At 43.1% G+C, this 23,799-nt stretch overlaps 8 protein-coding genes across 8 annotated transcripts; 7 read left to right on the top strand and 1 right to left on the bottom strand.

The window, feature by feature from the left end:
* Window positions 1-518: 518 nt before the first annotated feature.
* Window positions 519-1,982, top strand: TbgDal_IV4100 (hypothetical protein, conserved; the record flags this gene model as incomplete). The annotated part of the gene is made up of 1 exon (XM_011774697.1): window positions 519-1,982. One exon carries the CDS (start codon window positions 519-521, stop codon window positions 1,980-1,982), a length of 1,464 nt encoding a protein of 487 aa, XP_011772999.1.
* An 857-nt stretch (window positions 1,983-2,839) lies between these two features.
* Window positions 2,840-3,310, top strand: TbgDal_IV4090 (hypothetical protein; the record flags this gene model as incomplete). The annotated part of the gene is made up of 1 exon (XM_011774696.1): window positions 2,840-3,310. One exon carries the CDS (start codon window positions 2,840-2,842, stop codon window positions 3,308-3,310), a length of 471 nt encoding a protein of 156 aa, XP_011772998.1.
* Window positions 3,311-5,915: 2,605 nt separating this feature from the next.
* TbgDal_IV4080 (hypothetical protein, unlikely) lies at window positions 5,916-6,254 on the bottom strand (the record flags this gene model as incomplete). Its single annotated transcript, XM_011774695.1, has 1 exon — window positions 5,916-6,254. The coding sequence occupies one exon, from the start codon at window positions 6,252-6,254 to the stop codon at window positions 5,916-5,918; it is 339 nt and encodes a 112-aa protein (XP_011772997.1).
* A 245-nt stretch (window positions 6,255-6,499) lies between these two features.
* On the top strand, window positions 6,500-7,153 carry TbgDal_IV4070 (hypothetical protein, conserved; the record flags this gene model as incomplete). The annotated part of the gene is made up of 1 exon (XM_011774694.1): window positions 6,500-7,153. One exon carries the CDS (start codon window positions 6,500-6,502, stop codon window positions 7,151-7,153), a length of 654 nt encoding a protein of 217 aa, XP_011772996.1.
* Window positions 7,154-8,075: 922 nt separating this feature from the next.
* Window positions 8,076-10,637, top strand: TbgDal_IV4060 (cysteine peptidase, Clan CA, family C2, putative; the record flags this gene model as incomplete). Its single annotated transcript, XM_011774693.1, has 1 exon — window positions 8,076-10,637. The coding sequence occupies one exon, from the start codon at window positions 8,076-8,078 to the stop codon at window positions 10,635-10,637; it is 2,562 nt and encodes an 853-aa protein (XP_011772995.1).
* A 2,823-nt stretch (window positions 10,638-13,460) lies between these two features.
* On the top strand, window positions 13,461-15,839 carry TbgDal_IV4050 (calpain-like cysteine peptidase, putative; the record flags this gene model as incomplete). The annotated part of the gene is made up of 1 exon (XM_011774692.1): window positions 13,461-15,839. The coding sequence occupies one exon, from the start codon at window positions 13,461-13,463 to the stop codon at window positions 15,837-15,839; it is 2,379 nt and encodes a 792-aa protein (XP_011772994.1).
* A 1,171-nt stretch (window positions 15,840-17,010) lies between these two features.
* On the top strand, window positions 17,011-18,372 carry TbgDal_IV4040 (amino acid transporter, putative; the record flags this gene model as incomplete). Its single annotated transcript, XM_011774691.1, has 1 exon — window positions 17,011-18,372. One exon carries the CDS (start codon window positions 17,011-17,013, stop codon window positions 18,370-18,372), a length of 1,362 nt encoding a protein of 453 aa, XP_011772993.1.
* Window positions 18,373-19,510: 1,138 nt separating this feature from the next.
* TbgDal_IV4030 (hypothetical protein, conserved) lies at window positions 19,511-22,750 on the top strand (the record flags this gene model as incomplete). The annotated part of the gene is made up of 1 exon (XM_011774690.1): window positions 19,511-22,750. The coding sequence occupies one exon, from the start codon at window positions 19,511-19,513 to the stop codon at window positions 22,748-22,750; it is 3,240 nt and encodes a 1,079-aa protein (XP_011772992.1).
* Window positions 22,751-23,799: the final 1,049 nt, after the last annotated feature.

Genomic DNA, 23,799 nt, shown 5'->3' with positions numbered 1-23,799 from the left:
TATGCGCTTGTTTGCACCTGCTAAACAGTGTTTGCTAGGTTTCTGTTTTATTCCCCCAAAGGCGGTTGCATGTCAGGTGTGAGAGGATGGGCTTCCTTTAATTAAGGAAGCAGTAGACAGCAAAGGGGAACCCTAACTTAATTAAAAGGAGAGGGAAAGGAAAGAGAAGAGTTGAGGGGGCACCCCCCCCCCCTCCCATTCGTTCAAAAATAAGGATTTAACTTTCTTTTCTTTTGCATTTTTACCAACGAACCTCTGACTCATGGTTCCCTTCGACCCAAGTACAGCAGTTTCAGGAGCAATGTTATGTGATCATTGTATCCTACGATAATGATGGTGCTCCTTCGTTTAACTCCTCACCTTCAGCTTACATATGAATTCCCCCTTTTCCTCAAGATTTTTGCATCGCTTTCTTTTTTTTTTGTTTTTTGCTACTTCTTTGAATCGCCGAAGTATCAAGTCTGTTGGCGGCCCGTTACTCAGGAAATTTTCTGTTTTACCCTCCGACACTTATCCAAATGTCGGCAGGTTCGGAACCGATAACTCCACCAGTCTTTAATGAGGAAGCAGCTAGAGGAGATGAAGGCGTGCGAAGATTGACCGTTGAGAAGTCAGGAGAGGACCCATCAACCGCTACAAAAGATGTCGTCAATACTCGGTTGCATCGTCGATCATCGAGCGGTCATCGAGTTTCGGTTCTCACGGACGATACTAACGCTTCAAGCGGAGCAGCAAGCAGAGCAATGCACCCCACCCGAAAAAAGTCATCGGGAAACGTGAATTTCTTGAACAATGTAGTAGACTTCCTGTGCACTTTGTACGGCAGAGACGTGGTTGATAAGGACGAGCAGCAGGAGCCGCAACCCGGCCCGGACGCCAGCATTAAAGAGGGAGTGCAAAATACACCATTACTTCCCGATGTACTAACACCACAAACACCTTGTTTGGCAGTGGGCGGGGATATTCCAGTGGTGAATGAGCGGCATCATTTAGCGCAACGGCAGCATCCCCACACGCACTACGGTTTCATCAGTGACCGCCCACGCATCCTCTCCGCGGTCCCCATGGGAAGAAGTGTCAGTGAGGACAGGTTGCAATTCATTGTTGAACAAATTCTTGATGGTTACCGACGAATAAACGATAAATCTAGAGCGACACCACAGGGGCGCCACTCCTTGAAGGATGCGTGCAATAATGTTTCCGTCTTTGTAAACCATGCTGTTGACAACCTTGTGGTAAGGGAGGCTTCCTTCTCCCTAGCGGAGACACGATCAAACCAGTCCATACTCTCAACAGCTTATGACGGCTGCTTTCAAACTCCTCTCACCTTCCGCACCTTCAGTGAGATTGGGGAAATGGATGAGGAGAGTGAGGTGTTGATAAAACCCGACTTCCATGCGGTACTTCCAACATTTGAAAAGCGTCTGCCGGACAGCTGCGTGAGCGTCAGTGCGCCTATACGAATGCGAGACGATCAACCCATGCCGGAGGACGCTACCATAAATGAGCTGGAGATTGATTCAACACCGCTTGGGTTAAGGAGGCGGCAGCGCTCGACCAACAGCCGCGCATTTGTTTCATTTCTTCCGTCACCTCGCGAAAGGGAAGTGGGAACTAGCGGCTGGTCTGAAATGAATATGTCGCTTCAGTCCAACGGAGTCGATTCCCTGGCAGCCACTGGCAGTTGGGAGACCGCAGCAACCGGTGTTAGTTCCCTCACAGACACCGCAGCACAGGGAAGATCGGAATCTGATGGGGAAATTGCTCGGTTCATTAGCCGAGAGGAAATTGAGCGCTGCGTTTTGGTTTCAGTGGAAGGACGCTTCCGGACGCACATCAACTCCTTGAAGAAGCACGAGCTTTTGTTGTCACCACCAGAGGCAGAGAAAATTGCGGCAACAAGGCGGTCCGTTCTCTCGGCTGTAAATGCGTCCACCACATCGCCGATGGTGCAAAATATCATTGAGTTCTTTAGCAATTAAATGTATCAGTCACTTCCTTTGTTGTTGCTGTTGTTGTTCTTTCTTTATTGTGTTTCGTTTGCTCTTTCTTTTTCTTTTTCGTCGGTATATGTATATGTATGTTTGTGTGTGTGTCTATATATATATATGAGTGAGTGTGAGTGTTTGCAGCTGTCCTCTTTTTTGTTGTTGTTGTTGTTGTTGTTGTTGTTTTCCTCCCGTTTTGTCGTCTTTTGTTGCTTTGGAGGTGGGGGAAGGAGTTATTTATCTCCCTGTTCTGCAACCTCATCTCTCTTTTTAGTTGTACCGAAGTAAGTCGCATTCTGCTCACAGAAGGTGAGGGGAAGGGAGAAAAATAAAAAATAAAAGAAGGGAAAGGGAAAATATTTCAGTTGGAGTGGGCGCGCGTCCTTGTTCGTGTTTTGTTTTGTCTGTTTTTTTTTTTTTTGTGTGTGTGTGTTATTTTGATGAGGAGCTCGATTTGGGGGGGGTGGGAAAAATCGAAGGAACAGAATTCATTTTCTAGAGAGGGGGAAGAAAACGTGAAGAAAAAAGGTTTTCAAGCCACGGTTTGTCGTTTACTTCTCACATACACGCGTATGCTTATAAACCCTCTCGACACCTCTTAAGTGCGTTGTTTTAGTATTTATATATTTTGTCATTTATTTATATAAACCTTAAAACATGTATAACTTACGGAGATGCAGAGGCCGTGTAAAACAGAGACAATAAAGACGAGTGGGCGATAGACGAATAAAAATATGTTAGGTAATTGCGTTCATTAAATGACAGGGAACCATTTTTTGTTTTAGATTTTATTTCTTTTTCTTTAAAATGCATTATTTTAAAAAAGAAAACCACCGGACCCCGTCTCAAATATGGTGATGCCGTGGATTTGCCATTTTGTTTGCATTCATCTTATTATTCTTCCGGTTGTTGTGTTTGCCTTTTTTGTGTTTCGTTTGTTTTTTTTTCTTTTTGTCTGTTTGTTGCTTCAACTTTCGTTTATTTTAGGATTCGTTTTGCTCTCGGTGCTCCTATTTCCCCCCACCACCCTTCTGTTTGCTTTGTCATTGTTATTGTTGTTGTCATTGTTTTTGTTGTTGTTGTTGTTTGGCTCGCAACTCCCGCTTTGCCGTGTTGCTTCCAAAGTGCCCGTCTTATTATTTCTTTCCCATACATACGTGTTGCATTTCCTTCGTGTCTTCCGCTGTGTGAAGGAAAAATATAATAACAGACAAGAACAAGAGGATCAATATATTTTTGTATTTCTGTACATATTTATTTGTTTATTTATTTATATATTCAAAATGTTACTAATTTGCTTCTGCAACGTATATTCCTTTTAGCGCACTTGATGTATGGACCCCACGCGCCTGCACATTCTTGTACGCATAGAGGAGAAACGAAATTTAAAAAAAAAAAAAAGTAAATATATATGTGGGCACAAATGCAGTTATCCGATTTATTCTTGTTCTTTAACGATAGTAATCTTTATTATTATCATAATCATTATTATTTTTATTACAACTACCGATAGAACGGGGGTGTGAGAACATGATCCAATCCCTTATCATTTCTGTCAATGTTTTTTTTAGTAAGTGACAACAACAAAAAAAAAAAAAAAGAGTGCATCGTCAGCTCAGTACAGACGCTTGTTCTTCTCTTTGTTGTTGTTGTCATTTTGGCTCATTGTTATATTTCGTTTTGTTTTGTTTTTGTTCCGTTTTCTTTTTCTTATTTCATTTTTTTTTTCACTTCCCGCACACACACACACACACACACACACACACACCTTTTTTCTCTCTCTCTCTTTGAAGTCATATTCATATAAAAATATAACAACAGCAATAATAATAATAATAATAACGATGATATGAGGGGAGACATTTGGTTGCACTCGGCCATTTTATTTTATGCCCCTTCATTTAAAAAACAAACAAAGAAACTTCCCCGTCCCTCGTGTTCCCCCACCACCATTTATATTTTTATTTGTTTTAATATTTTACCGTTTTTTTTTTCCAATTCATTTATTTTTACTTCATATTTTTGTTGGTGATTATTTACTTTTATGTATTTATCCATCTGCTTCGGCAGGCCTCAAGCACGCAGCGTTACGTCCGTTCCAATTTTCTCCTTTAAAAAAAAAAAAAATGTGCGTCGCCTCTTTTTTTTTTTTTTAATTATTCTTGCGGGCATTTGTCTTGTTTTTTTCTTTTTTTTTTTGGTGATGTTTCCTTTTATTCATCGGACATTTCACTATTTTACGAATAAAACAAGGAAGAAATGCAATAATTGAATGAATATATCTATTTACATAAGTGTTTCAAGAGGGAAAAGGTAACTGAAGGAAGAGAAAGAAAGAAAAAAAAAAACTACAGCAATGAGAATAACTATAGTACAATATATAAGGAAAGTAATACAAAATGAAATAAAAGAAGCAACAACAAAAAGGGAAGGAAGGAAGGAGTAAAAAAAGAAAAATAGTTGAGCGCTCCTGTAGGCTAATATGCACACGAAGATATGAAGGGGAAATTTTACTCATTATTTGACTTTTCTAAGGAGGGGAAAAAAAACAAAAGACTTAACCGTCTAAGATTTTCTCTCAATTCATTCATTTGGTCGATTTTTAGCTCTTTTGTTTTCGTTTTTGCCATTAATATGTCTTATTTTGCTTCGACTTTTTTTTTATTCTTTACCCTCATTGCTCTGCTTGGTGTTCCTTTTTTTTTTTTCTTTTGAAGGGCGAAAAGAATAAAACGGAAAAAAAACTGTTCATTAATTGCCGTTGAATGTTGCTTCCCTTCAAAACTTCCGGGATTTCCCCCAGGGTACGTTTTTTTTCTTCTCTTTTTTTTTCTCCCTTTCGTATGTCCATTTCTACCCTCCTTCATTCCTTGCTATCCTGTCATCATCATCATTTTCATTTTCATTTTCATTGTTGGTGTTGTTTTGTTTTGAAATAAATATTTATTTATATTCATCATTATTATCATTATTAGTAGTAGTACCATTGTTTCCCTTCCGTGTCTTTGTTTTCCTTTTTTTTTTTTTTGCTCCTCTTTTTTTTCCATAACTTTCCCGCCTCCCTTCCTTCCCTCCACTCCAACCGCTACCTTCACAGCAGTGTTATCATCGCTTTTTTCTTTTCCTTTTCGTATTCTTGTCATTCACCACCTCCTTCACTTATTTCCCCTTGTTTTTTTTCTTTTTCTTCTTTTACTTTTCACTTCTTTTCATTGCCATCCACGCTCTCTCACACACACACTCATATATATTTATTTATTTATTTATTTATTTATTTATTTATTTATATTTATATTTATATTTATATTTATATTTATATTTATATTTATATTTATATTTATATTTATATTTATATTTATATTTATATTTATATTTATATATACACGGTGAATTTGAATAGGGTTTCCGCACTTCTGTTCAAGCGCTTTTCTTCCTATTGTCTTCTTTTTGTGTTCTCTTTCTGCCCTGATTTTTAAAATATATATATATTTTATTTATTTTTATTATTTCCTTCCTTACACGTAGCTCTTCTTCCCATATTGTTTAATTTTTTCTTTTTCATGTTAAAATACGCCATTTAGTGTTTCACTTGTAAACAAAATATGTGCATATATTGCTGCGTCATGTTAACAGAAGCCTCTAGACCACAAATCGGTGCTATGTCATTGCCTTCAAAACAAATAAAAACAAATTAAATAAATAAGGAGAAGAAAGAAGAAGGTAGTGGATGAAAATGCTACCCGCTTTCACACCCCGCTGCTGACTTAAATTAGCGACGTGTCATTTCGAAAATGAAAAAAAAAACATGCGAACATGGACGAACTCTCAGGCAGGAAAATACACATATATATATTTATATTATGTTATATTATATTATATACGTGTGTGTGTATGTAATTCTCTAGTATGTAAGATTCAGCACTTTGCTTAGGTGTCTCGGTCATGGACGTCGGAATGTGCGAGTTTCGGGTCGCTGTTGTCACAAAAAAAAAAAACATGCGAAAAAAAATGGCTAAAGAGCCATAAATTCTCTCTATCGTGTTGGGGCAGAGAGATTATATTCAGCTTATCAATTGTTTGTTCCTTTTTGTCAGTGGAAGAATATCGAAATGAAACAAAATGAGAAGAGTTTGCTCGGTGGTGTAACCGCCATGAAAATTCTTCATTTATGTTATCGCTAATCATAACGAGGGGTGATTGCATCTCCATGTAACGCAATGTGTGAATCATCCTCACTGGATGGAGAATGTAAGCGGAAGGGCTCATTTCTTTATGCTATGAAAGTGTTTTGATAACTCCAAGATTTTATAGCTTTTCTTTCGTTACGCTCGCTTTGTTCTGCTGCTAGCGGCGTGTCCCTCAAAACGTGTGTGCCCACTAAAGGAATAACAGAAGAGGAGGATTTAATAAATAAATATATAAACAGGGCAACAACATAGAACTGAAGAGATAATATATATATATATATATATATTATTATTATTATTATTATTCGTGGAGGAATACAGAAAATGTCACTAGATATCTCACGATTCCTCCCAAAAGAAATTAACGCACCCCCTACACCACTTGTGGCTCATGGTTGCTTTATACACGGGCCACGATCTTGCGGAAAGACATCGTTTGCATTCCAAGCAGTTATCAATACGGTAGTAGGCGAAAAGGAACGTGTGATTATCCTTTGTCAGGAGCATGTGCTCTATGAAAAAATGCCGAAACCCTTTACACCACTTGAAGAGTTAAACGAAGATGCGCTCACTCGTATTGAATTTGCTTATTTGTCTAGCATGGCGGATGTTGTGAGAGAGTTGAGTAGTTGGACGGTGGGCAGCAGTCTGCCAGCGTTAGTTGTTGTTGATGACGAGGCATTTTTGGATGCGGGTGACGAGCGGCTCACCGCTGTAATGCTGTCGATGTTGGAAAATGTTTCGGCATGGGCGAAGCAATTCAATGGCGTGTTTCATTACATTGTGGTTACTAACAGCTACCCTGATCGGGGGTTACGAGAGAAACTTCCATTCGCCACCTTTCCGCTCATTTGGTTTACATTTGGTTCCGTTGGATCGGTGCAGGTGGCAGTTGCGGGTACAAGTCAAGTTTCCACTCACCCGCTAATGTTGGAGTGGCGTGACAGTCTCACTGTGCGATCGTTGTGGAGTTTGTAGTATCCGTGCAATTCTTCAATACATACATTTATATTTGTATATATATATATGTGTGTGTGTGTGTGTGTGTTTTAAGTTTATTTATATGGCACGAGACTTTCCTTTTTAAAAAAAAAAATGGGGGAGAAGAGAGTACTTAGTGGTTGAAAGTCGAAGATTTGAGATATCCTTTGTGTATGCACTTTGGTATTTGAACAATGGAAAATGTCACTAGTGGGTGCGTGATTTTTGTTGAACTGAGCGCATTCTCCTCACCTGTTTTAAGTTCCACACTGAATGCTGCACGGTACTAATAAGGCATTTGCACTGTTCTCTTAACACATTTCCCTCCACCTTCACACATCTGACAATTACACAGAACTTCGTCGTTTGTTTGGATTTTGTTTTACTGATGTGCGTGCGTTTCACTCGTACATTTAACTAAAGATTGATGCTCGCATAAGCTGACAAAATATGCCACTCTCACTACTGCTGTATCACCACATCATTCTTGTATACACTCAACCCTAACATGGTCTCTCTCCATCGAATTAGAAAAGACAAAGCAGAGCTGAGCGTCGCACAACGTCAAACGGAGAAAAAATAAAAGAGCCAACAGAAAAAGACCATTTAAGAGATAAGGGAACTGCAAAAAAAAAAAAACATACATACATACATATATTATTGGAGGGGGAAAAAAAATCCATAGTCAGGGTAAAGAGGGAAGAGAAACAGTCCTTCTTGTTTAAGTTGAGATCCAATCAAAGTGTTTGTGGCAAGCACCACCTAGCGGCATAGGAAAGACAAAGGGGAAGATCGCGAAGGGACAAAAAAAGAAAAAGGAAAAAGACGTACAGGAACCCTGGCTTAATCTCTCGCACGATATCGTAAGAAGAGCAGAAAGTTGTAAACAAATAAGTTACTCGAGCAACAATTATATACGATGGGTTGTGGTGGATCAAAGGTAAAGCCACAGCCACCTCAAGCGGCTGCACCGCCTCCGCCAAAGCCACCAACACCACCACCAAAATCGCCAAGTGTCCCATCGGAAGCGTCAGTGGTTGAGGAAGTTGAGGAGGTGCCATTAACTCCAGGAGCCGCACGCCTTCAGAATGTTATTGCAGTGAAAGAGACGGGTTTCGTGTACAACAAATGCACCGTTACCGGTGAAGTGACGTCATTCTTCCCACCGAAGGGCCAATGTTTCCGCATCATTGATGAAGAGGGTCGCTGGTTCTTCTACAACGACACCATGAACTATGAGATGTGCGTACAGGTCGTTATCGCCCCCGAGTCATATGTGGAACATTGTGAAGCAACAACAGTGAATACAAAAGAGAATGGAGAGACCGTCATATCTGCCGTTGTATACCCACTAGAAACACTGGAGTTCCTTTCTGGTTCAGTGGTGTTAAATACAGTTGATGTGTACGCACACCCACTGTCTCAGCAGTACTACAATCATCTCCAGATTATCAGTGAGGAAGGTAAGAAAGATGTGGAGGCGGTCATGGCACTACCGTGGGAAGAAGTGGACGATGAAGAACTTCTAAAACTATGCTCAGACTCTCTTGTGCGTTACGCTGACATAAATTTCCTCCCGTCAAACAGCATGTTCTCACGCCTTGATGGTGATGGTCGGTTTATCCAGCCAGTGGAGGTGCGTCGTCCAAGCGAGTTTGCTCAATGTGACGAGGAAAATATCGATGCTGTGCGCGGTGTCGTCCTTTCCTCCTGCGTGGAGGCGGGCACGCTTGGAGATTCGTGGTTCGTAAGTGCGCTTTCCCTGCTTGCCACCGATGAGGAACGCGTCAAGGCGATGTTTGCCTCCACCACACCTGCCGAGAAGCAAACGGGCGCCTACCGTGTCCTACTGAACAAAGACGGATGGTGGAAGAACATTCTGGTAGATGACTTTCTTCCAACAGTTGGTGGTGTGCCATGCTACGCACGGTGCATCGATGACTCCGGAGAGTTGTGGCCATCTTTGCTGCAAAAAGCTTACGCGAAATTGTATGGCTCTTATGCAAGCATCACAGGAGGCGACACACTCCTCGCCCTACAGAACTTTACTGGAGCGCCAGTGTACCGATTCGATAAAACCTGGCGTGACGCGGCGACGGATGAGGAGAAAAAGAATGCACTCATTCAGAAGATTACGGGATACGTTGAAGCTCACAATCCCGTCATTTTGAGCGTTCCAACTGGAAGGAAAGCAGCAACCGCTGTTGCGAATGGTCTCAGGGAAGGTTACTCATACGCGCTGCTGTCTGTCCACAACTTCCCTGAGGAGAACATTACGCTTCTGAAGATGTTCAACCCGTGGGAACCTGCGATGCCGTGGTCCGGTCAGTGGCGAGAAGGTAGCGACAAGTGGACCGAGCACAGCGAGATACAGTCGAGTTGCGAGCCGTGCTTCGAAGCGCATGACGGTATATTTTTCATCGAATGGTCAGAAGCTGTTGAGGTATTTAATGGTTGCGGAGTTCTGTACTTGGACGAGAAGCCGGTGTATGACTACCGTGTTGCTGGTGAATTTGACAATGAACATCCCAATCTTGTGCTTATGATTCGGGCAAAGGAAACCGTTGAAGTTGTGTTAACTCTTTCGCAGAGGGATAAACGCGGTCTTCCCTTAGAGTCGCCTGATGTAAAACTGTCGCCTGTGTTACTGTGTGTCTCCCGTGCGGAGGGCAATAAACAATTTGTGTATCAATGCAGCAGCTCTGATCCCGAAACCCCTGCAGAAGGCTTTAACTTTGTTGTGGGGCGAGACGTTGCGATGAAATGTACCTTTGAAGCCAGCGAGACTCCATACTTTGTCATTCCTCGCATCCACCGCGGGGGAACATGCGAGGGTCGCCGCAAGGGTTTCGTAATTGGCATTCGGTCCAGCACACCATTGGACGAAAAGCTTGACATTCACTTCACCACACTTGAACCGACTTGTCGCGTGTTTCGCAACTGCGTCACATTTACCTCCTACCGGGTGCCTGGTGCTGTACGTGAATGGCAAGTAAAAGCAGCTGATGCGGAACCAACACCCTTTTGGGGATGGGGCCTCTCTCCAGCGGAAGTATACTACGAAAACAATGAAGAAGATCCAGAGGCAATAAGGGAATATATCGTGACTGAAGCAGAAGAACCTGTGTCACTCAATGTTGAAACAATACTAAACGATGACCAGCCGCAAATGGATAAAGAGGTCTCACAAGCGGCTCATGAGGAATCCTGCGAGCTTACAGAAGAGTTGGAAGCTGAAGAAGGGCCGGAAGCTGAGGAGATTGCAACTAAACCTGCAGCTGAAGAAGTGCCCGTTGTTGAAGAGACCCAAGCCGATGAACCCGAGCCGGCAATGGACGTACCGCAGCCGCAAGCGCCGCCTTCACTACAAAACCATGGAAACGACAATTCCGAAAGTTCTGAGGATGGATTGGAAAGGTTCAGGGTGGCTGCATCCGATGCCTTTGAAATACCGGGTGATGAAACTGACAGTGATGAATAAGGATACAATAAGTAGAAAGAAATGCAAGAAATATGTCACTCGTCAATGATATCGAATTTATACAAAATTTACCCCGATTCAAAAAAAAGAAAAAGGAAAAGAAAGATGGAGGTAAAGGAAGATAAAGGCCTGTAGTGGTCATTGGCACATCTACATGTATATGTATGTATACACATTCTTATATGTACATAGCGGGTCTCTCAGGTTGTGTGTTTTGCGAATGACTCTGCAAATGTGTGCACGAGAATGTTGTTTTTGTTTTTGTTTTCATGTGAAGGTGCATGACAGGGATGAAACTGTTTGTATGAATGAACTGTAAGGAATTCACTCCCTCTTGACGTCGCCGTCCATACAGTCATTTATTCCATAACGCCCACTAAGGAAACATGACAGCGACACGGACGGAACGCGTTAGAGAAGATGAATCACGAGAGTGAACAGAGCTCAGGAAAAAAGAAAAAAAAACAAGGCAACAATGTTATATTATGTTACGTACAGACACGGGAATTATTATCGTACTCAATGAAGGATCACTATGCCGGCATATCGTTATTTAAGTGGGAAGAAAAGAAAAACAAAAACAAAAAAGGAAAAAAAATGAAATGAAAATAAAAATGAAAGGTGGAGCGAGACGAGGAAAAAAAAAAAAGAAATAACGGTCAAGGGCTGGGAAGGAAGAGCTTGAGGATTGATGAATTAACTCACAAATAAAAAAGTGATCAGAACTTAAACTTAACGCGCGCGCGTCTAAGATAGAGGAAGCACTGCACCTCATTTGTGAACTCTTCATATTTATTTATTTATTTTAGGAAAGAAAATGAAGGAAGGAACCGTAGAAACATTTAGAGAACGAACAAATGAAGGAAGGAAGGTCAGACAGCAACACGGAAAAATGATAAATATTTTACATCAATGTGATAATTGTGATTAGTTCTGATTGAGGTGGAAAAAAAGAAAAAGGGGAGCATGCAACTCAGGTGCTTAATGGTACCCATTTGTTTTGTGTACGCATGTATGTGTATTTCGTTCCGTTGTTTTTTTTTCCCCCTTTGCGTGTCCTTAAAACAACAACGGAAAGATGAAATTGTCCATGCGTTATCGCATGTAGTTTCTTCCTTTTCATCATATATTTTGTTACACGGCGCCTACACACATGTATCACATGCACATAACGTGTTCTTACTTTCTCCTTTCTTTTTGTTTTGTTTATTTTTTTTTACTATGTTGGTTTATTTTACTTGATGGTTTACATTTATTTTATTTTTTATTTCCTTCAGTGGTGTTTGTTTGTTTGTTTGTTTGTTTTTTGGTGTTGTTGTTTCAATCTGTACTTTCTTGTTTGTTTTTGTTTCCTTGATGTCATTTCCACTCTATTTTTTTCTTTATTTCCTCCTTCGATAGATAAATATTTTTTTGTTTGGTTGGTTATTTTTTTATTGTACTCGTTGGTAATGCTTTTCATCACCTTCTTACTCTCCATTTTATTACTACTATTATTACTGCACTCTTGTCCAGTTGGAAGATGCAACCGCACGTCTAACGCCGAGTTGCTGTTTCACTCGTCGTTATGTTAAGAAAGGGGAAAAAAAATACAAATAACTAACTAACAATGGCTATTATTACACATCTTCTTTTCTTTCTTCACGCTTTTTCTTCTTTTTTTTTCTTGTTTTGCACATTCACAAGTATTATTACGCCACAGCAACGTATAAGTGCAGGGATTTTGTGGCATTTATGGCTCATCTCCCAACCGTAGTAAAAGTAGTAGAAGTAATGACTTTGGATAAAGGCACCGTTGCCTCATATAAATGCAGCCAGTTATGTGGATAAGAAAGAGAGAAAGAGAGATAAATAAAAAGGAATCGTTTACCTCTACAACTGCCGATACGGAAAAGGTTTTGTTCCATGAGCTGATGGATTTCAAATAATAGACCAACAGGTTGAGTCGTATTGGGTTATACCATTGTAATGAGAAATATAGAGGGAGAGAGAATGAATATGTTATTGTGTCTGAAGTATACTTGATAGCTGAGCGTAATAGTCTATGATGGAGACAAGGGGGGTTGGGAATGTATTACAAAGCCTAAAGCCTTATAGAATAATGAGATGCTTTTTTTTTTGAGTAAGTAAGTGAGTGGCCGCGAGGAGAAACCGTTTCGTAGCATATTTTATTTATTTATTTATTTGCGCCACCCGTGGCCAGGGGATGAAGTTCAAGTGGATGACACCCTTTATTAATCCTGCGCCAAGTCACCCACACAACGCTGCAAGACTCCGTGTTGTGTCTGCGGATCCACAGAGAGAAAGAAGAAAATTTACGGTGCTGAGCAAAAAGTCGCTGACCACAGCGAAGGTATTTTATTCGGGTTTAACTGCAATAATCTTGTGTTAATTTGTATAGTACCAATAATATTCCACCTTTGCTTCGCGAACCCTTTAAATCATCCTTTTTTTTTTTTTGAGTATGTTCACACCTGTCGCATGGCACCTCTCTCTTTAATGTTACGTTTGGGACTTTACACTTAGAAAAAGGCTATTAAACTTCATCATCTTCACTGCAGCAAAGCTCGGACCCCAAATTTATTTGGTTTGGGGTGAATTACACTCGTACATAGTTGGTGCATACTCCGCCTCTATAGCACGTAAACAGAAACGGAATTTTTGCATCAATTACTTTGACAGTGTTGAACTGCATTCCGAGCACCCCTTGTCAGGTTTATCGCTATCACTGTCATTGTCAACTTATTTATTTCCTCCCCCGGAACTGGATTTATAGCATTCCACAACAAACCTTTCGCAATTCTTACGGGAAGTTGCATCGAAATGACGAGCAGCGGTGGTCTTCTGGCGAACGGTAACACCTCTGCGTTAAGAACCGTAGCGGTGACTCCACCGGAGTTTAACGTGGAAGATGACGAAATGCGTATCGTTAGGGTAACCACTCCGCTACCAGATTTGCTGCCACGAAGTTTTGAGGATATTGAGCACATGCGAAAGATGCGTCAGGATGCGGAAAGCGGAAGGAAATATGTCGCCCCCCGCGTGGAGTTGTCACCACCATATGTGAATGATGATGAATGCGACGAATTCGAAGACGCGACAATCAACACAACAGTGGAGTTTCTCTCACAGTTGAAAAAGCCGGGGTCGTATTTATTGCGGGGCCCCTCAGTTGAGGGAAAGGTTTCGAATGTGTTTGAGCACGGTATGCTATACAAGATAATCACCAGCAACGATGCATGGCACTTCTACAACGATACAGAAAAGTATGAAATGCGGGTTCGTTTCCGCTTTGGAGCAAAGTCAGAACTGCAGCCAGGTGACGGAGTTGAAATATTTGCTAAAAGTAACAAAGAAATCGAAGCCTCCCTCACTGTGTACCCGGGAGAGACGAGAAAGCTCATCGAGGGCAAAGTGAACGGCTTCAAATGCATGGCGAAAGCAGTAGCACTATCCAATAGGAAGCGTGCCGAATTCTATGGACCCATGAATGGTAAAATACAATCCGAGTTGGAGCAACTTGCGGAGGAACTTCATCTTCCATCCGCGGATAAACTGGAGGAGGAGCAGCTGCTGGAGCACTGCACAGCAAATCAAGTGCCATATATCGACTGCAGCTTCCGGCCTTGCGATCGTTCTCTTTCCAGACCTGATGTCGATGTGCACAACCTTCAGAGCCTTCCGTGGCGTCGACCATGCGATTACATCCCAAAGAGTCAATTGGATGAGGTCCGACTCTTTCGCCGCAGTATCGCGCCCTCGCATGTAACACAAGGCGAGTTGGGGGACAGTTACTTCACATCTGCTGTTGCGTGCCTTGCGGAAATGCCTGACAAGATCCGAGATTTATTCCGGCATCCGGTTTCCCCTTCTGTTGGGAAGGCGGAGCGCAGAGTTGGGGCTTACTGGGTGACATTGAATTGCGGCGGCTGGTGGCGTCCTACAGTTATTGATGATTACTTGCCTGCATACCGTGAAGGCCCCGAGTACGCACATTGTGCTGTGGACTTTCGGCGGTTGTGGGTTGCGTTGCTGGAAAAGGCGTATGCAAAAATCCATCATTCGTACTCCAACATCGCGAGTGGGGATCCACTGGACCCTCTTCAAGATCTCACTGGCTTCCCAATCACACGTTTCGACACAGACTGGGAAAGTGCGGTAAACGGGGATGATAAACTTTTCAAACGCCTTGTCATGTATAACAAAAGGGGCTACATTACGGTGCTTTACACACCGCCTCCCGCTGCCTTAAAAGCCGCACAACCAAGCGATACCTCTCCAACTACAGAAGCGCGAAAGCCACGAGTTACATGTAAGGAATTGGGGCTGCAGGCGCACTCCGGATACAGCGTGTTGCAGGTGAAATGCTTTGAAGAAATGGGTTTATTCCTCCTACAGGTTCGCAACCCATGGAGCACTGGCGAGGAATGGAAAGGAAGGTGGAGCAAGAGCGACAAGCTGTGGGAAGAGTATCCCTCGGTGCAAAGTGCATGTTTTCCAAGCGGCATGGAGTCCCCAAAAGACGACAACATGTTTTGGTTGCAGTGGAGTGACGCCCTCAACGTCTTTGCTGGTGGTGGCGTTTGTCATGTGAGGAACAATTGGTATGACTACCGAATTCGAGGAAACTTTGTGGACGGGTACCCAACGGTGTGCTTAGAAATTAATGTGAGCGATCCGGTGGCTGCATATATTGTTCTTTCACAAGAGGAAGAGTGCAACACAGCAGATGGAAGTCAGCAGTCCGCCAAGCAGCAACAGGTCCAATATGCAGCGCTACTCGTCAGTGTTTCCCGACACAGCGGCAAGTACGAAAAGATGGAATGTGCAAGTGATGTGGATGTGGAGATCCCCGGCCGCCAGCTGAAATTCAACTTCTCCCGCAGTGTAGCACTGCAGTATACATTTGAACCAGAAGGCGGTCCTTATTTTGTGATTCCGCGCATCCATGATGTGAACACCTCCAAGCCATATGTGATTGGTTTGCTACTGGACACTTACGCAGGTAATGGAATACAGGTGGAATTTAAGGCTATTCATAAGAGTTGTAAGGTATTTCAAAACATGCCGACCTTTAGTGTGAAGGGGATGCTAAAAGATGTGGCCACGGAGTATCAGATACGCAATTCGCGACGACCGACGGAATGTGTCGCTTCAGAATTGGTTGATGAGCGGCTGAAAGAGCTCGATTTGGGTGAGTAAAGTGCAACTCTAACTAATGCTATCAGTGACTTGAGGACAGTACAGCTGCTTCTATTCAAAGTTTTTTTTTGCCTTTTTCGGTTCTATTAAGACCAACAGCACATTGTGGTTTGTTATTTATTTTTTTATTGACACGTTGGTACTTTTGTTGTCACTACTATAATGGTTACACGCTACTGCTCAGCTTTACATAATTTAGCAACCTCTCCAGGGTGGACCGGAGAGCAAACAATGTTTCTTTAAAAAAGAAGCACCGGGAAAACGTAATACTGTATTTTTTTGATCTTGCTAAGAAGCTTATATGTATATATATATATATATATATGGGTGTGTGCTTCTTTGCCGTCTTTTTTCCCTCTCGTTTGCGATTTTTCCTTCATCTTTTATACGCTTATTAGTACCATATACCCATTTAATTTATATTTACATGTGGTGGTGGTGATTGTGAAGGAGTGGGCAAAGCGGAGCGAAAAATTAACATTTTTTTTCTTATTTGCCTCGATTAACGTTGCCATTTGTTATGGCTCCCATTCTTCGAAACCGAAACGTATTCCTTTTCGTTTTGCTCATTGTTACTGTTGTTATTCTTTATTTTATTTACGAAGCGGAACCGCAACTGAAAAATAGGTGATTTGGGGAACTACAGTGAAATGTTTAGTTATCTTCGGAATTAAAATAACGATCTCGTAAATAGCCCTTAACACGAACTGACAAATGCACACAAATATAATTATATTGCTCCTGCACATTTCGTCGCTTCCATGCCCTCCTTTTCTTTTTTACTTTCTGAACTTATTCATTTTTTGCGGTCACCATTAAAAAAGGTTTTTGTAAACACGGGTAGGCAGGTCTCTAAAACGGTTAAACTTAACTTAAGAGGTTGACAACACCTAAAAAGGAAGCGTCAACAGACCGCAAAGTCTGGGAAGAGGTTCAAAAAAGAAATTAGACTTTAAGCTTAAAGAAAAATCAAGTAAGATATAACAAGATAAAATTTAATAAAGCAAAGGCATCAGGAATCGCGGCTGTCTGCTGCACCAAGGGTGATATCTGACTAGGGCGAACATACGCTCTTTTGTGCTTGCGTTTTGCTTCACACTAAGGCGGCTTATTATTGGGCCCCCTCCTCCTCCTTCGTACATTAACGTAGCCGCAGCTCAAGCAAGACGCGATGACGGAAGGACTAGGCGAAGATAAATCCGCGATTTCTCACGAGCCTACGGCCTTTGAGCAACGGGTCCATGATGAAGCCCTCGAGCGATCACGCCGAGTCGCCAAGCGCCGCAATCCCGATAATGCGTTCATGAAAGCTCTGCACAAAATCATCCCGTACGGCGGCATTGTGTCATCTTCTTTCAATCTCGCAAGCACAACAGTTGGTGCTGGGATTGTGGCGCTCCCCGTCGCTTTTCAGATGTCTGGCATCGTTATGAGTACAATATACCTCATTGTTGTTGCCATCATGGTTGTGTATTCCTTCGCTCTTTTGACTAGTGTTGGGGAGCACACTGGATTGAGGAGTTATGAGCAATTGACGCGCACTCTTCTCGGTCGCGGTGCGGACTACATGGCAGCCTTATGTATGTGGTCGCTATGTTTTGGTGGTGAGGTGTCGTATGTCATATCCATTCGCGATGCCATCGAAACATTTGTGAAAAGCTCCGACGCTACATCGGAGGGCCTGAGATCAGAATCATCGATCCGGCTCTTGACGGTGGCAATTTGGTTTTTCTTCATGCTGCCACTCTGTTTGCCGAAGGAAATTAACTCGCTACGAGTGCTCTCAGCATCGGCTATCGTGTTTGTTCTCTTCTTCGTGATCTGCATTATCATTAACAGTGGTCACTTCCTCGCAGTCAACGGCATGCGGGACGATATCATTTATTTCCAGAGTGGAAATGCCAGCATCAATGGTTTGGGTATCTTCCTGTTTGTGTATGTGTCCCAGGTGAATTGTTTTGAGGTGTACGAAGAAATGTACAAACCGTCTGTGCGACGCATGACGGTGAGTGCGATGGCGGGGGCACTCATGAGCTTCTGCCTGTATTTCCTCGCTGGTTTGTTTGGTTATTTGCAGTTCGGTAGTGAAGTAAACAGTTCCATCCTGAAGATGTACAACCCACTGACCGACGTAAAGATGGGTGTGGCGTACGTCGGTATTATGTTTAAGATATGCGTGGGATATGGGCTTCACATGTTCCCTTGCCGTGACGCTGTTTACCACGTTATTGGTATAAGCGTGCACACCGTTGCGTGGTGGAAGAACGCCCTGTTCTGTTGTGCAATGGCTGTGGCTTCGCTAATCGCTGGTCTGTTCATCCCTGACATCCGCATGGTGTTTGGGCTTGTGGGTGGTCTCTCAGGTGGTTTCATTGGTTATGTCTTCCCTTCATTAATGTTCATGTATGCTGGTGGTTTTAGTGTAGCAGGCGTGGGATGGGGACACTACCTCGGTGCATATGCCCTTCTTTTTGCAGGTGTCATTGCCATTACATTTGGCACCGTCACAGCGGTTTATGACGTGATTGTGTGAATTGTGCCTCACAGTCTATGAAAAGGATGGATAGACACATATTCCCGCTGATTGGCATTTAGGTTCCAAAAAAAGCCGCACGCAGACGAGCATTCACTGGTACGGGTGTAAAGATATATATATATATTCTTGGATACCCGCTGATGTGATCCCATTATTATTACTGTGATCTTCCCCCCACAACTTTGCCTCTCTTACTTGACCTTCAGCGTACCTTCCTTAATTATTTCTTTTCGCCTGCTAAATAAAATATATATTTCTTACTCAATAGCCAATAAAACTTCTTCCGCCATTAACACTGCCGTGATTGGCCTTTGTCTCTGCACGTCCTCCTTCCCATTTTTCGGCTAGTGCTACCTTTTTTCTTTTGTTTTTGTTTTCTTACCTTCTTCCTTTTGTTTGAATTTATTTTGTATCCGATGCTGTTGTACTACTTCTATGCATATTTGACTCCTCAGTACTATCTTTTGTTTTTGTTCCTGTTTTCCCATCGGCACGCATCACATTCCAATATCTAACCCTTTCTTGTTATTTTCTTTCATTCGATCAGGCCGTCTGGGGAAAAGATAAAGAGGGGGGCAATGAAGGTACTGTGGCAACGATAAAGAAAATTCAAACACGCCAGCGATTCCGTGGAAAGCGTCGTGAAACCGCACAGAAATCCTTCTACATCTCTCCCCTCTCCTCGGCTTGCGCGCTCTTCTTTCGCTTTTATGTGTTTGCTCCACCCGTTTATTGTTGTACGCCTACGGGAGGCAACGCAAAGCACCTCTGTCCCGTCCTTTAACGCCTTCTTTTCCTTGCATTTGTTTCTAACCTTTTCTCTTCCACTAGCTGAATTCCCCCTCAATGTCACTCGATATGCTTTATCTTTTCATTTTTCCTCTCAGGACAGTAGAGGGTGGTTTCCAACACCCGCCCGTAGCTCACCACCGTAGGCATTATACGGCCTCCAGGGGGCTTGTGGTCAAGTAGTCGTATACACAAATATATTTACCAAAAGATAAATATATATATATATATTATTATTATTATTGTTATCATTATCATTATCATTATTATTTTTATTTTTAATTTCATCGTTCTGTACCTTGTCTCTTTTAGCCCCTTGTGCAAGCAGGCGGGAGTGTAGCAGTACATGTCCTCTTTTCTACAGGAACTGGGTCCCGTGGCGGTGTCTCACCGACAGGAGTTGGAGGAAGTGAAGAGAGAACTAGACATCAAGAGGGATGAATTGGATTGTTGGATATATGGATTTCTGGAGAATAAAAAGTTCGATGTCAAGGAAACTGTTGCGAAGTTGCAACGGCGCTTTGCGATGGAGGTAAATGAGATGGCCAAGTATGAATTCACGGAGTACATGCGGACATCACTGAGGTTGGGCATTATACAGGTGATTGGAGAAGACAAGTGTGGTCGCACCATCTTTTACGTTACAGTGAACCGGGACAAGAAAGCGGCGAGTCATCGTGATGGGAAGAAACATACGTTTGATCTGATGGTGAGTTACGGGACACGACTGCGAGCGGATAACAAACGGTGCCAAATGGTGCTGCTCGTAAACTACGAGGATGCAAGCATGTGGAGCAACGTGGATATGTCGTTGCAGGCAGATGTGGCGTTGCGCATATCAAAATTTTTCCCTGGATGTATTAGCAAAGTATATATCTGCAACATGGGCCGAATGCTTTGTTCTGTGGCGAAGCCTTTGTTCTCGCAGCTCCCATCAGCTTTCTCTGATAGTATTATGTTTTTCTCCAAAAGCGATCGAGCATCCGGTAGGCTTTTGGAGTTTATTGATGAAAGTGTTCTCCCTGTACAACTCGGTGGCACGAATGATTGTGATAACCAGGAGCATTGGGACCGTCACGGGGACATTATTGAAGATTACTACCATGGAATGAAGGCTGCTATCTCAGAGCGTGGGTTGACGGTGAAGGAGTGGGAGCTGCAATGCATTGAGCAGCCCAACGTTCCGGTACGTCACCCGTCCTTAGCCTCGGAAACGGAGTCGATGGTATCGCTGCTGACATTTGGCTCAAGTTTAACAGCCACTCCAGTAGAAGGGAACCTCAATGGCATGTGGAGACATGATAATGATATTTCACCTCCTCTGGAAGAAGAGGAAAATGAATGGTGTTTGCTCATGAAACCGCTACCTAACAATTTGTCATTGTTTTTCCTCGAGGAATTGTATCGCTGGCGCGTTGCCGTGTCGGCGGAGGAGGGTGAAATGCGCTGTGCTCTGATGGACGATTATGCGGCAGCGTGGAAACGCGAGTTCGATGAACTACCGATGCTTGACCTTTCGAACAAAAAGTGGTACCGATTCATCCCAGAGTCCCTTCGGGAACTCTATCACGGTGTACTCATCGTTGTTAATGTCGCCAGTAGCCTCTCCTTCTTAGTGGCGCTCCTTTTCTTCATGGCACTAACTTCCAGTGCAGCCGTGACGGTGTTCTTAGCGTTCTTCATTGAATGGAACTATGTGTATGCACTATTCGTAACACTGATTTTAGTGACGTTCCAAGGGACTGCGTTGTGCTCACGTGCAGTTACCGTTCTTGTGGTGATCATGAAACACAAAGTCGTCCCACCACTGGACATGTTGGGGAAAACACGCGGCAGTGTGGCGCAGCTCATATTATTTTGTTCGATGATATTTCTACAGATGTTTTCCTTCGGATACTCCATGACGCACAGCTCCTTGTTGAGAAGTATTCAGGTGACGTTCGCTACTGGGTGGCTGTTTGCTGTGGCATTTCTAGCGTTGTGCCATATTGTGCTCTTTTTTGATTGGATACCGATGGGCGAGCAAAGGCGGAAGAAAAATCAGGGTTCCATGTTAGCCCTGTACCTGCTGTTGGACGTGCAAGAGAGTGAGGAAAAGACGGAGGCCGTTCTCACGCGCAGGCTTTCTACCACAATTGCTTGCGCCGTGCCAATCACACTGGATTTTCTACTGGGTATTGCATTTATCATTAGTGGAATGATCCCATTTGCAGTGGCTACATGCATCGCTACCGTCGCAGCCATCCTGACGATAGACTACTGTTCACTGGGGCGCTCCTCGATGTCGAGTCGTTCAGTGCTTCGCAGTACGGTGGCTTTTGCGTGTATGTTGTGGCTGTACCTCTGCTTCTCCTTCAGATTCCTGCAGTATGATGGCCCATGGATTGTCTCAGTATGCACGGTAGCAGCGGTAAACGTGGTGTTCATAAGCTTAGCTGTGTTTTGTTTGAGGAAAAGAAGCGCAAAGAAAACGCTGCGCGGTTTGCTCTTTCTGTTCGTCATCCTCCTCATAACCAGCTGTACCGCCAGCTTCTTCCTCGTTGGATCGACGGTGGGCGTCATTTCCTTAGTGCTTCTAATACACAGTGGGATGGGCATTTTCTGCGTTCGCCGCCGGTCGCGCAATATCGGTGGAACCTTCATTTTCTATGGTGCACTCGCTATGCTTGCCCTCTCGTGCGTTTTGCTGGGTTGGTTGGGTGCTAAATGGCAGTATTGGGTGCCACATAGCCTACCTCCCGTTAATGCCTCCGGACCCCGTGACCCATTAGAAGAATACCATCAATATCCCATCTGCACTTTGCGCACCGCAGGGGGGTTTGGTATCGTTGATTTCGCTCTGCTTACTGAGGTTTCCGGAGCGTCAAAGGAAAATGTGTTCCATGAAGATTTTGACAACTGGTTCGGAAGTACAGACGTGGTCTACAACAACACGGTCAAAGTATATGGCGAGAGAAATGAACAATGGTCCATATCCCGATTTGACTCTTTAGCAAGGAATGTTACTGTGTTAACCCTGCAGAACGGGCGTGTTTACTCATCGATCATTACAATGACCGTGTGGATCGGTTACATTGCCCTTGCACCACTTCAAATCCTTCTTCCAAACAACTGGTTGAAGCAGGTGGCATTCCTTCTTTCATTTTTGACGAGGGCTATTGACTTTACGTGGTATGATGTCAAAGATGAGGTCGTACGTTACCTGACAGAGATGAAGAATACAACTTCCAATGAAATTGTACTCACCGCATGGGGCATCGCGGGCGGCATCGCCTCACTGGCCGGGGTCGAATCTCACACGCAAACGATCACTTTCGGCTCTCCAGGTCTTATGGATGCGCTTCACTACACCAATTATACAGAGGGTGAATATCACAAGTACGTTCTAGCAGTTGTGTCAGAATTGGATGTGTTGAACGCCGTTACAAGGTATGATCCTACAACATATCAACGAATCCAATGCAGTGCCGGTTCAAACACTTGTGGAAGCATGAATTACATCTCTTCTGAGCTAGTCCGTGTGTGTGACACAACAGGAAGGCGGCATGTCGGCCAGCAAGTGGAGGAATCGGTTCATGAGATGTAGCAGCAAGACACACATATGGATCATCGGTCGTACGAGACGTGGTTTGTTTATTTTTTGGGGGGGGTCATTTCTTTGTTCGATTACCTGCGCGTTCGTTTCGATTTTTTTTTTGTTTTTATCCTTCTCTACTTATTTTTTTTTCGTTATTTTACCGCCTTCACATTTCAAAAACCCTTCAATCGCACTTGTGTTGGGGTGGTCCAGGTCTACATGAATTGACAATAATTACGGTGCCGTTGGCAATGATAGATGTGTATTGCAAAAGCATTCCGAAATGATGAGATGGAGTTGAAGGAGCGTTGTATATTGTTTATCGGGCGTTGCGATTTTATTTTATTTGTTTCTCTATTTGGCGTATAGATTTCATGTGAGGAGGTAAACGGGAGTAACAAGAATAAATAAAAAGATTATCGTCATCACTCTTTTTTTTCGTGGGTTATTTGTTATTATTGTTCGCCTGAAGGCATTGACACGCAACCGCACGCTCGACAAGACAATTTCTGATTGGTAAGAAAGGGTGGAACCTTTCGTATACATAATATTGATTACGTGTGCTACAACTTTCGAATGTCTCTATTTTTATTCATTAAAAAAAAAGTAAAAAAAACACCGTTTTCCCTCTTGTCTCTGCTCATACCGTTAGTGTTCCTTCTCTTAGCTATTTGCAGACGAGGAAGTGAAGTGGCGGAAGGAAATCAAAAGACGTTTGTCGAACCGTTGCAGTGATGTCTCGATGTACAAATGCTTTCGGCGTTTCCTTTGTTTTGGACGCTTCCAATCCCACTCCTTTAGTTAAACTCATTTCTCTCTTCAGTTTTCCAGCAGTGGTGTTGAAGAATTGTGGAGCCAGTACCTCTTTTTTCTACGACTCGTAATTCACTCAACCGCATTTGTCTCAAGCAGTTCTGCGTACTTTTGAAACGGAGAAAAGGAGATAACGGGGTAATGTCCTACTTAGGTGTGCCAACGGGACGCCAGCAAAGGGAGAAAAGGGAATTATATAACAGTAGGTGGTCGGATAGGCTGTCCGTGTTCGAATTCCTCCTCAC

The sequence above is a fragment of the Trypanosoma brucei genome, chromosome 4 (assembly GCF_000210295.1).
Source record: "Trypanosoma brucei gambiense DAL972 chromosome 4, complete sequence".
In the NCBI taxonomy this organism is placed as follows: domain Eukaryota; phylum Euglenozoa; class Kinetoplastea; order Trypanosomatida; family Trypanosomatidae; genus Trypanosoma; species Trypanosoma brucei.
The sequence above is the reverse complement of the archived record's forward strand: the minus strand, read 5'-3'. Positions and strand labels throughout refer to the sequence as shown.